This window comes from Pristiophorus japonicus, chromosome 13 (assembly GCF_044704955.1).
Source record: "Pristiophorus japonicus isolate sPriJap1 chromosome 13, sPriJap1.hap1, whole genome shotgun sequence".
NCBI classification, from domain to species: domain Eukaryota; kingdom Metazoa; phylum Chordata; class Chondrichthyes; family Pristiophoridae; genus Pristiophorus; species Pristiophorus japonicus.
Window position 1 is genome coordinate 55,491,735 of NC_091989.1, and position 12,460 is coordinate 55,504,194.

General features: G+C 46.5%; 1 protein-coding gene and 1 long non-coding RNA gene across 5 annotated transcripts in view; both read left to right on the forward strand.

The window, feature by feature from the left end:
• Window positions 1-12,460, forward strand: part of LOC139278581 (kinesin-like protein KIF21A) — a 187,283-nt gene that overhangs the window by 46,679 nt on the left and 128,144 nt on the right. For all 4 annotated transcript variants that reach the window (XM_070897506.1, XM_070897508.1, XM_070897507.1 and 1 more), the window contains one exon: window positions 4,674-4,789. In XM_070897506.1, the coding sequence (XP_070753607.1) occupies window positions 4,674-4,789 (116 nt within the window). The remainder of the gene's footprint in view (window positions 1-4,673; window positions 4,790-12,460) is intronic.
• LOC139278004 (uncharacterized) lies at window positions 6,828-7,833 on the forward strand. Its single transcript, XR_011596200.1, has 3 exons — window positions 6,828-7,057; window positions 7,171-7,338; window positions 7,576-7,833. It is a non-coding gene; the product is annotated as an uncharacterized lncRNA (long non-coding RNA).

Consider the following 12,460-nt stretch of genomic DNA (forward strand, 5'->3'; position numbering starts at 1 on the left):
AACAAGTAGATGCCAGTTCTAAAAATGCATTACTCCCTCAGTACTATACTGAAGTATCAGCCTAGATTGTGTTCATGTCCTGGATCGGGACTTGAACCCACAACTTGAAATCAAGAGTGTTGTCACTGAGATAGGATTTGACACTGTTTCTATATTTGTGTTTGTGTTAAACATATTCATAAAAGGTGCAATAAGCTATTTGAGATGAGGTAGGACTGAGGATTGGGTTGGGGCAGGTGTAGTGTGTGCCCAGGAGGAAATGAGGGATTTGGGATGCGGTGTAGAAGGCAAGGAGTGGGGAGGGCTGGATCTGGAAGTCATTGTGGAGGAATGGGGAGTAAAAATACTGGAGTCTGGGAACAATCAATGGGATTGCAGCCTGGGTGAGGGAGCAGATGTGCCACCAATAAGTCCAGGTGAGTGAGTCAGAAAACACGAGCAAGATTGCAGGTCAGTAAATTTCCAGATTAACCGAAGGAGTAGGTGGCCTGAGCAGTACGGGGGGGGGGGGAGTACAGGAGATGGTTGCCACCTGGGTCCCTCCCTGACCATGTTGGGCCAAGAGATCTGGCTTTTACTCGGCATGAGGCAGATTGTGCTGTGCTGAACAGTGCTAATTATCTTTGGAAATGGAGCTGGGTGGACTCCATTTGGAGGTATATAAATATGTTTAAACTTGACTGATGTGACTAAAGTGTTACAGGGAGACAGTTGCATGCATGCTTTTCACAAGGTTTTAAATCTATTACTATTCAGTTGCCTGTTAGCCACAAAACTCTCAGCAATCAAAATTACAGGAATCCATCTCCAGTGACAGTATGAAACGATAACAAAACTATGAGACAATTGAAGTTGGGTGGGAGTTAGAGCTCCAAGCAGTATTGGCAACCTGCCAAAACTTTAAACTGGAGTGAGAATTGGGTGTTGAGCAATATATTATATGATGCTATTGCATAGTAAGTCAGAGTGCACGGTATCTTTGTTTTTGTGTTTCTGTCTCCTCTTCTACTTCTGTGTTTCTCTTTTTTGCTTCTGGCCCTGTGCTCATTTGTTTGTTTCTTGTTTGCTCTGCTTTCTCGTGGTATAGTTGGGGTGAAGCTACCAAGGACACAGATAGTATTCTCCAGTGGTAGACGCAGGGAAGATGTGGCTTGCAGGCCTCTCAGCTCCTTTCCCATCTCCTTCTCTCCTCTTCCCGGTCAGTCTTGATTTCTCTCCAAACTCCTTTCTTTCCCGCTACAACCTATCCCCATTATGACTGCAGCATCTCACTATCACCTCGTTGACATCACATTTGCAATTCCTTTCCCATTGCACTATGACTTCATGCCTTATTTCAACCCTCCCTGTAATCTCTCTTCCCAAGCATCCAACTCCTGTCAGTGTGCATAACCTCACTCACCATCCACTACTCATCTATTGCCTCCCCCCTCATTCCCTGCTATCTCAGCTCCTCAGCCTCATGCCCTATTTTTCCCATCTTCCCTTATTATTCTTTTCCTTTTATACTTTCCAGCACTCTCCTGTCAGATGACGCCTCCCCGATTGTAAACCCAAAGCTTGTTCCCAAGCACTGAGCTAGAAACTGGTTTTTCTTTTAGATGTTTATAGTTCTGTAATTTTTCTCGTTCTGTGTCCTTTTTTTAGCTCTACAAGCTCTTTTTAAAAACTGTGTCCCTGCGAAGAAAAGTGAGCAGAATGGGCTGAGGGGCGGGCGAGCAGGTTATATAAGCTGAAGCCCGGGTAGGGACATAAGATGCGTTCAAGTCAGCCAGGTCAGCCTACAAGACAAGTAGCATAAGATCAGAGGCCCAGGGAGAACTGGGCAGCCAGGGCAGGAGTAAGGAGGCCCAGGGAATGAAATTGAACCACAAATTTAAGTTATCTGCTGTACAACCTATATAAACAAACCTTGGGAGATGGAGCTTGGAAAAGCTGCCCCGTCATCTCGTGCTGGGAAGACTAAATGTTACAAAACTCTGAAACAAGAAGTAAGTATGCCAAATATTTATTGTGCACTGAATGCAAAACTTCTAATATTTTAGATGTAGTGAGGTGAGAAAATTTGCATATATAGCGAGCCTTTCACAATCTCAATGTCCCAAGGCGCTTCAAACAAAAGCACTTTTGAAGTCTAGTTGCAGTTGTAATGTTGGGAACACCAGCCAATTTGCGCACAGCAAGGTACTCAACAGCGATGAGAAATTTACAAGATAATCTGTTTTTAGTATTTTGACGACAACACTAAGGGGTCAAGTTTCGAGCTGCGCCTAGAACGGTGCAGCCCCGCAAGCCACGCCTGATTTCCAGGCTCAAAACCGCGCCGAAAACTTACCTCTGTATTCTCCACTCCCTCAGGTCGATCCAGGCCCTCAGTGCGGCGCAGCACAAGCTGTGGGGGGCGGAGCCAGGTCCCGGCGCTGAAAACAGTGTCGGGACCTCTGCTTATGCGTGCTACAGTTGCGTGCATGTGCAGTAGCTACAGGCGCCCGAGGCTGTGTGGGAGGGGCCCGAAGCACGCCGCCCCTAGCCCTGACCGAATGGGCTCACTGGGGTGGTGAAGATCAGACTGCACCTCCCTCCTCCAGCTCCTGCTCTGGCTGTGGCTCCGGCTCTCTCTTCCCGCCCCCCCCCCCCCAGTTCAGCTCACGCTCCCTCTGGCTCTGTTGCCCCCACCCCGCACAACTCGCGCTGCCTGCCACTCCTCCCCCCCCCCAGCTCCAGTTCTGCTGCCAGCTGCTCCTGCTCCGTGCACCGCGCCCTCCCCCCCCCCCCCGCAGCTCTCGCTCTGCTCCGGCTTTCCAACCCCTTCAGGTCTGGTCTGCTCCCTCTTCCTTCGGCGGGGCCCACCCGGCATCTTGCTGGGGGCGGGCCGCTTCCTCACATCGGCCGGGCCCGTTCAGCCTTCCCCCTCCCTCTCTTCTCCCTCCTCCCTTCCCGCTCCCTCCTCCCTTCCTGCTCCCTCCTCCCTTCCCGCTCCCTCCTTCCCTTCCCGCTCCCTCTTCCCCTCCCTTCCCGCTCCCTCTTCCCTTCCCGCTCCCTCTTCCCTTCCCTTCCCGAGCCACATAGACACTGACACTGACACACAGATAGAGAGAGAGAGACACACAGATAGAGAGAGAGAGACACACAGATAGAGAGAGAGAGAGACACAGATAGAGAGACACACAGGGGGGGGGGGCCCGTCCCAGCACTCTGTTGGAGGGCTCCCTGTGCTGCAGTCGGTGAGTAGAAACTTAATTTTTTATTTATTGATTTTTTTTTAATTTAATTTTTTTTGATTTATTTATCATTTATTATTGATGATGGCTCTTTATTTGTAAAAGTGATGTATTTCATGTTTGTAAACTCTTTCCTTCCCCCCCCCCCCCCCCGTTTCCTACGCCTGATTTTCTAAGTGTCGGCAAGGTTTTTCTGAGCGTACAAAAATCTACATTCACTCCATTCAAAATTAGTTTGGAGTAAGTTTTCACTGCCTAAACTTTCAAAACAGGCGTAAGTGGCTGGACACGCCCCCTTTTGGGGAAAAAAAATCTGTTCCAAAATGAAACTGTTCTAACTGACTAGAACTAGAGCAAACTAAATGCTGTGAATTGCCATTTCTAAGATACTCCATTCTAAACCAGTTGCTCCAAAAAAATAGGAGCAATTCAGGCTGAAACTTGACCCCTAAGAAAGCAACCCAGATTCTCATTGAATAGCACAATAGGATCTTTTCTATTCACCTAAAGAGACAGATGGGACTCTGTATAATATCTTAACTGAAGGATGGCACTTCGACATGTAACAATCACTCCGTGCTGCACTGTAGTGTCAGCCTAGATTGTACTCAAATACCTGAAGTCATCATCATCATAGGCAGTCCCTCGAATCGAAAAGTTCACAATGATGGACCTAAAATTCCAGGTCTGAACTAAATCTTGAAGGTGCAGGAAGGTGCCTGTGCTTGGATTTTTTTTAACGTGTGGTGACCATTGCACACCAGCAACCACATGGGCTTGACAGAGCTAGATCTTGGTCCAGGAGCAAGGATTAACCAAGACGACTGGAGACCTGCTCTGCTGCACGGACCTAGTGCGCACACATATCGCAGTGTGGGCTGGCCCATGCTGCCCCTAGGCCCTCGCCTCTTCTGGGCCCCGAACTTGCGCCTCTCCTGGGCCCCAATTATGTCCCTCTACAATCTCTCGCCGCTCCTGCAGTACCTGCCCACGCTCCAATCACCAACCTGGACCTTGATGACGTCTCTCTTCACTGCCGTTGCTCTCCTCCAACACGTGCTGCTCCCTGGAGTGGTATGCCGCCACGCTGCTCCTTCCGCTCCCCGGCCTGCTCCGATGGTGCTCGCAGGCCAGGGGCTTGACGCACAACCTTCTGACTCGGGTGCCAGTGCTACCATTGAGGCTAGGCTGACTGTTTGCCTATGTAACAACTAAAATGTGTTGGTCTTCAGGATCCCTTCTCTTTCCCAATTTATAATATTCCTGGTAGTAATCCAGGATGTCTATATTGCCAATTTAGCTCAGCAATGTCTACTTATTAAACCCAGTCATGCAGTTGCAAGAATGTTTAAAGCAGACAAAGTTATAATTCTTGGATTAAAAACAGTTTCTTGAGGCTTTGGCAGTTTATATGAAAATCTTAATCATTTTCTTTCAAAATTTGCTTTCCAGTTGGCACTTGGGAATGTCATCAGTGCACTTGGCGATAAAAGTAAGCGAGTCACTCACGTGCCTTATAGAGACTCAAAATTAACACGATTGCTGCAAGATTCCTTGGGGGGCAATAGGTAGGTATTAGTAACAAATTGTTCCGATCATATTAGAAATATTTCTTCTGTGTGTCTTTAACAATGGAACTTTCTTTTTGTGTGAATCTTCTAATGTTGGTTATTTTAGTTTTGTAAAGTTGGGGGGTGGCGAGGGGGTTGAATTTTTGTACTGCTCAAATTGAAGGAACATCACTGCTGAAAAATGGAACAGTTGTTCATTTTGGGCACCAAGTGTCCGCTTCAATTGCTCCCACAACTCTTCAGTGTGCTTTAACCAGAAGAGCAATGATTATTGGACCATTCTGAATATTTTGTTTTCCACACCATTCTCGTGACTTAAATCTGTAATTAATTAAATTGCTGTTCATTTGTGCTAATGTATACACAGTCACACTTTTGTGCTCATTAGAAGGTGGGTTGTAAATCTCAGTTGTTCAAATCTTATCAAGGAGAGAGGGATCACTTTTATCCAATTAAACCCATGTATTGGAGGTGACAGGATAATGTTGTAATCCTCTGCACTGTTCTCGCTCCATGACACGGGTTTCTAATTCGTGAAACCTGCCCAGTAATTGGCATATTTCAAAAAAACAAATTGTTGTATGTTTAGTAGTTGGCTAGACAAGAAAAAAAAGAGTGCTTACATTTTAAAAATAAATTGTGACTTTGAAAGGGGCTTGCTTTTCCTGGTCTTGAATTGGGTTCCGGGGGCTTATAAGCAGTAAGGGTTGATTCTCCATGTGGTTTTCTTTTGTGAAGTAAAGAAATTATAAACCAACTCGTCTAACATAGATAATAGAGAAAATGGCTGCTATTAATTTTCATCTGAATAGAATTAAGGTCATAGGGCAAGTCAACATTGTTTTAGAAGCTATTGGTTGAGTCTTGTGAAGGATCTCCCTTTCCTTGAGATAACAAACCAAGTGGGGGGGAAAAGTAGCAAAAGTAAGCATTGGTTACTTAGAGGCTGAGACAGGAGAAATTATATTGGGGAACTAGGAAATGGCAGAGGCTTTAAACAAATATTTTATCTGTCTTTACAATAGCAAACCCAAAAATAGTGGGGGACCGAGGAGCTTAAAGTAATTATCAGTAGAGAAAAAGTAATTGAGAAAATAATGGGACTAAAAGCCAACAAATTCCTTGGACCTGATGGCCTACATCCTAGAGTTCTGAAAGAGATAGATGCATAGATAGTGAATGAATTGGTTGTGATATTCCAAAATTCCCTCGATTCAGGAAAGGTCCCAGCAGACTGGAAGGTGCCAAATGTAACCCTGCTATTCAAGAAAGGAGGGAAAGAGAAAGCAGGGAACTACAGACCAGTTAGCCTAACATCAGTCGTTGGGGAAAATGCTGAAATCCATTATTAAGGAAGTAGTAACCGGGTACTTAAACCATAATATAATTAGGCAGAGTCTACATGGTTTTATAAAAGGTAAATTGTGTTTGACAAATTTATTAGAGATTTTTGAGGATGTAACTAGCAGGGTAGATAAAGGAGAACCAGTGGATGTAGTATATTTGGATTTCTAAAAGGCATTCCATAAGGTGCCACATAAAAGGTTGTTTGGCAAGATAATTGCACATGGGGTTGGAGGTAAGGTATTAGCATGGATAAAGGATTGGTTAACAGTCAGAAACAAGAGCGCTCAATTTTCCCCAATGCTGTTTTTTGGCGTACTGCAAGAGTTACGCCGTTTTTTTTTGGCCCCGACTACTCCAAAAAAATAACTAGCAAGTGTCCCTGTTCTATTTTTTGAAATTGGCACCGCGCAGCCTGTCCTTTAGTGTCGAGGGGTGGAGCCGAATGTCTGCGCCGAAAAAATGATGCTCCCACCCCCCACCCCCCACCCCCCACCCCCCACCCCCCACCCCCCACCCCCCACCCACCTTCTGCGCATGCGGCGCAAAAAAATGTTTTGACATAATTGTTATGGGCGCGCATGCCCAGTACAGCTCCCAGTCCGCATTCGGCCATTTTTAAAGAGCCACTTTTGTGTGTGAGAACTTTAATTATCATTGGAAAAATCGGAGCTGCAATACAAAATGCAACGCGGCTCAAGGACCAAGAATTTCTTACAGAATGAAGTGGAGGCACTGATTACTGAAATTGAGGCCAGATGGCACGAGCTGGACACCAGCAGAGGTCTCTCACAAGTTTCACCAAAAGAAATGAAGAAACGCTGGAACCAACTTGCAGAAGATTACTGTGCAATGGTGACCACCCCGAGGTCTAGAGGACAGTGAAAAAAGAAGTGGCAGGACCTTGCTCAAGTAATTAGTGTAAGTAATATTTTCATTTATTCAAAGGCATTGCAATTGTAAATGTGACCATCTGTATATGTCTCACCCAGCTAAAAGACACCTCTTAAAAAGTTATATTTTCATCTTTGCAGAGGAAGGTGACACACAAGAAAAGGGAACGAACTTGAACAGGAGGAGGACCGGCAAATCTGCACCCACTGACGCCCTTGGAAGAGAGGGTCGCTGCTTTGATGGGTCCTGCCTGGAGAAAAGCAACCACCACTGCACAAGCTGGGCCCACACTCCACTCGAGGGAGAGAGTAAGCCCTGCAAATTCCACAGTCTGGCTTTGCTAAATGTTAAGTACTGCACAGGCTAGCCATGCTTCGGTTTATGGGAATGTCTCCTCCGTCAGCTACGCTTCGGTTGATGCAGTGTGCCATGATTCATCGTGGTCCTTCAAATCAGCCTGCTCCCTGCGCTGTGAGAGCCTATTCATACCACCCACCCTGCCCCCTCTGCTGCTGACCATTTGTCTGCTCTGTTATATTTCGCAGAACTTGAGACCAACCCTGACGAAGCTGAAGCCGATGCAGAAAAAGATTTGGGCGTGGACGTGCCTGAAAAGGAGAACATCTTCAAATCTCACCTTCCAGACCAAGAGCATGGGGGTGAGGGAGAAGGGATGGATGAAGCCCACACTGTTGTACTCACTGGAGGAGGTGCAGGTACCGCCCATTGAGGTGCCAGGCCCTTTCCTGAGTGGTACGAGTGTTGGGAGATTCCATGGTTTCTCAGTCAGAGGCTGTGGGTCCCATTGGGATGCAGCGAGGCACATCCAGGGCCCCACCGTCCGAGGCTGTGGGTCCCATTGGGATGCAGCGAGGCACACCCAGGTCCCACCGTCCGAGGCTGCGGATCCTAGTGGGATGCAGCGAGCCATACCCAGGGCGAGGTGGGGAAGGAGAAATCGACAGTGCTTTCCTGATGTGCAGGATCTAACGGATATGGTTCAGATGATGGCAATGAGTGTGGAGAGCATTGACCTTACACGATCACTCCTGGACACCATCAGTGAGGTGGGTGATGTGGTATCGGGACTGTCGGAAAAAGTAACAATACTCTCTCGAGAAATGGGAACACTGTTTGGGGAAAAATGAGGGAGGGAATGTCACAGGCAGCTGATAGGATATCGGTGCACGTGAGGGAGGGGATGTCGCAGGTCGTTGATGCGCTGTCAGTGAACATGAGGCAGGGAATGTTGCAGGTAGTTAAAACACTGTCTGTGAACATGAGAGAGGGAATGTCGGAGTTAGCTGCTGCAATAAGGAAACCAGCCCAGACCCTGTGTCCATTGATCGAAACAACTGCCACTCTCACTCTAATCCCCAGACCAACCTCTAAAGAGGCCTAAGCCAGGCCTTCCACCCTTCCACATTACCGCCTGCCCGTTGCGCCCCCCCCCCCCCCTCCGTTTCAAGATGCCAGTGGTCCTTTCTATTAGGCCGTGCGACGTGTTGTATTCCTGGTCAGCTTCTGTCTGGGTTATGTGTAGGGGCGTCATGAGTCAGGTAGTGAGGCTGTACCCTTTGTCTCCCAGCAGCCAGCTCTGCCCTTCTGGCTTCTGCTGAAACCATGGCAGCTGTAGCGCGCTCACGAAGGATGAACGCATCATGGGTGCTCCCAGGGTATCTCGCATCAACTGACATGATGCGATGCATGTTGTCACACAAGAGTTGCACATTAGTGGAGTGGAAGCCTTTTCTGTTCCTGTACATCTCTGAATCCTCCAAAGGAGCTCGCAAGGCGATGTGGGTACAATCAATGCAGTCCCGTACCTTTGGGAAGCCAGCACTCCTGGAGAAGCCCACAGCCCTTTCACGCATTGCCTGGGTGGTCATGGGGGAACTTTGTGGTCATTCCTCTGGGCATATAGTGCAGCAGTCACCTGCCGAATACAAATATGTGTTGCATGTTGAGAAATGGCGCGCACATCCCCAGTTGTGGTCTGGAATGATCCAGATGCATAGAATGAAAGTGCAGCTGTAACCTTCACTTCAACTGACAACGCAGTCCTCCTGACGCTTCTCGGTTGCAGGCCTGCTTTTACTAACTTTCAGATCTCGGTTACAACTTCTTTGCCGAAACGCAGCCTTCTCTCTCAGTCTGCATCACTCATGTGCAGGTATGAACGCCTATCTCAATATACCTGACATTGGTAAGGCCTCCTGCCCATCACCCTACGTGCTCCAAGGTTCCTCATGCGATGACGTTGAATCCATCGTCTCCTCCGCAGCACCAACATGCAGAAGGCTCGCACAAGGTATGGCATTGTCAGTCTTTTCCCCGTGATTAAATTGTACCTTTGCAAGAAACTCAAAACAGAACAAGCTTCTTCTCTCCCTAAGATCGATGCCCTAGTATGGACCACACCCAAGTCTGTGCATGCGCAATAGGCTTGCTTAGAATGGGAGGCTAGGCATTCAAATGAGTACATTTGGGGCAATGAAGTCTAATGCAATTCTTTAATTTTAGATCTCTTTCAAAGTACCACCCCACCACCGACCGAACATCTCCTCACCAGGGTCGCGGGTCGGCCAGCAGAATAGCCCCCCCCCCCCGCCCCCGGCTGCTTTTGATGCTGCTGCATAGTGTAAGGGTTCTCATCCCTTCAGTTCGGCTTCCACACACCCCAACCCCCTGTGGGCTTTTAAAGCTGAGCCCCTGTGTCCGGGCGAGGGACTGATTCTGCCAGTCAATGCTCCGACCCTCAAGCCCAGTTTGGCGACATTCGGTGGTGGTGTGGCACTTTGGAAAAAAATCCAAAATTAAAGAATTGCATTAAACTTCCATTTTCTGCGTTTGAAATTTGAAAAAATTAAGCTTCATGAAGCAGATTGAATGTTCTTGACTCCCTCCAAAACTTCGCATAAAAACAATGGCATCTTTCTGCACCTATTTTTTTTAATATGCGCTGGTTTTTCTTACGTGCCCAGAAGGTTTTTTTGGAGTGGTCACATACGCCGTCCGAGGAAAATGTAAGTTGGTCAAACTTCCATAATTGTGAAAAACTGGCGCGTGCATCGGGTTACGCTCCCTATGATGCAAAAAAAAACGAACCTAAAAAAATCTTAACTGAGTTACGCTGGTGTACAATCTTTGGGGAATCTTGGATATTTTAATTTGGACCAAAAAACAGCGCAGATAACTGGGGAAAATTGAGCCCAGAGAGTAGGGATAAACAGGCCATTTTCAGATTGGCAAGCTCCAGTTAGTGTGGTGCCGCAAGGATCAGTGCTTGGATCTCGGCTATTTACAAACTATATCAATGACTTAGATGAAGGGACCAAGTGCAATGTATCTAAGTTTCGGACGATACACGGCTAGGTAGGAAAAAAAAAAGATGTGAGGGGTCGTAAAGAGCCTGCAAAGGAATATGGAGAGGTTAAGTGAGTGAATAATAAAGTGGCAGATGGATTGTAATGTGGGGTAATATGAGGTTATTCACTTTGGTATGAAAAATAGAAAAACAGCATTTTTTAAATGGTGAGAAACTATTAAATAATGGTGTTCAGAGATTTGGGTGTCCTAGTACAAGAAACACATAGTTAACTTGCAGGTACAGCAAGCTATTAGGAAGGCAAATTGCATGTTGGCCTTTATTGCTAGAGGTTTGGAGTACAAGAGTAAGGAAGTCTTGCTACAATTGTACAGGGCTCTGGTGCGACCACACCTGGAGAATTGTGCACAGTTTTGGTCTCCTTATTTAAGGAAGGATATACTTGCCTTTAGAGGCAGTGCAATGAAGGTTCACTGGATTTATCCCTGGGATGAGAGGATTGTCCTATGAGGAGAGACTGAATGGATTGGGCCTATATTCTGGAGTTTAGAAGAATGGTAGGTGATCTCATTGAAACATTCAAAATTCTGAGGGGGATTGACAGAATCATAAATGGTTACAGTATGGGAGAAGGCCATTCGGCCTGTCGAGCCCGTGCAGGCTCTTTGCAAGAGCACCTCAGCAAGTCCCACTCCCATTCCCTTTCCCCGTAGACGTGCAAAAATTCTTCTTTCTGCTATTTATTCAATTCCCTTTTGAAAGCCATGATTGAGTGTGCCTCCACCACCCTTTCGGGCACCACATTCCAGATCCTAACCACTTGCTGCATAAAGTTTTTTTTCTTATGTCGCCTTTGGTTTTTTTGCAAATCATTTTAAATTTGTGTCCTCTGGTTCTTGACCCTTCTGTCAATGGGAACAGTTTCTCTCTCTCCTCTGTCCAGACCCTTCATGATTTTGAACACCTATCAAATCTCCTCTGCGCTGAGGGGAACAGCTCCAGTCTATCCACATGACTGAAGTCCCTCATCCCTAGAATCATTCTCATAAATCTTTTCTGCACCCTCTCCAAGGCCTTCACATCGTTCCAAAATTGGGCACAGTACTCCAGTTGAGGCCGAACCAGTGTTTTATACAGGTGCATTATAATATCCACGCTTTTGTACTCTCTACCTCTGTGTATAAAGCCTAGGATACATTAAGCTTTAACTGCTTTCTCAACTTGCCCTGCCACCTTCAATGATTTGTGCACATATACCCCTAGGTGTCTCTGTTCATGCACTCCCTTCAGGATTGTACCCTTTCGTTTATATTGCCGCCTCTTATTTTTTGTACCAAAATTTATCACTTCGCATTTTTCTGCGTTAAATTTCACCTGCCACATTTCCGTCCATTCCACCAGCCTGTCTTTGTCCTCTTGAAGTCTATCACTATCCTCCTCACTGTTCACTATACTTCCAAGTTTGTGTCATCTGCAAATTTTGAAATTGCCCTGTACAGTCACATCCAAGTCATTAATATCAAGAAAAGCAGTAGTTCTAGAACCAATCCCTGGGGAACACCACTGTATATCTTCCTCCAGTCTGGAAAAACAACCGTTCACCACTACACTCCTGTCACTTTCCTGTCACTAAGCCAATTTTGTATCCATGCTGCCACTGTCCCTTTTATTCCATGGGCTTCAACTTTGCTGGCAGGCCTATTATGTGGCACTTTGTCAAATGCTTTTTGAAGATCCACGTACACCATGTCAACTGCATTGCCCTCATCAAAAAACTCACATCAAGTTGGGTAAACACAATTTGCCTTTAACAAATCTGTGCTGGCTTTCCTTAATTAATCCATACTTGTCCAAGTAGTGATTTTGGCTCTGGTTATTGTTTCGAAAAGCTTTCCCACTACTGAGGTTAAACTGACTGGCCAGTGGTTGCTGGATTTAGCTTTACGCTCTTTTTGAACAAGTGTGTAACATTTGCAAATCTCCAGTTCTCTGGCACCACCCCCGTTTCTAAGGAGGATTGGAAGATTATGGCCAGTACCTCCACAATTTCTTCCTTCACTTCCGTCAGTGTCTTGGAATGTATCCCATCCGGTCCTGGTGAT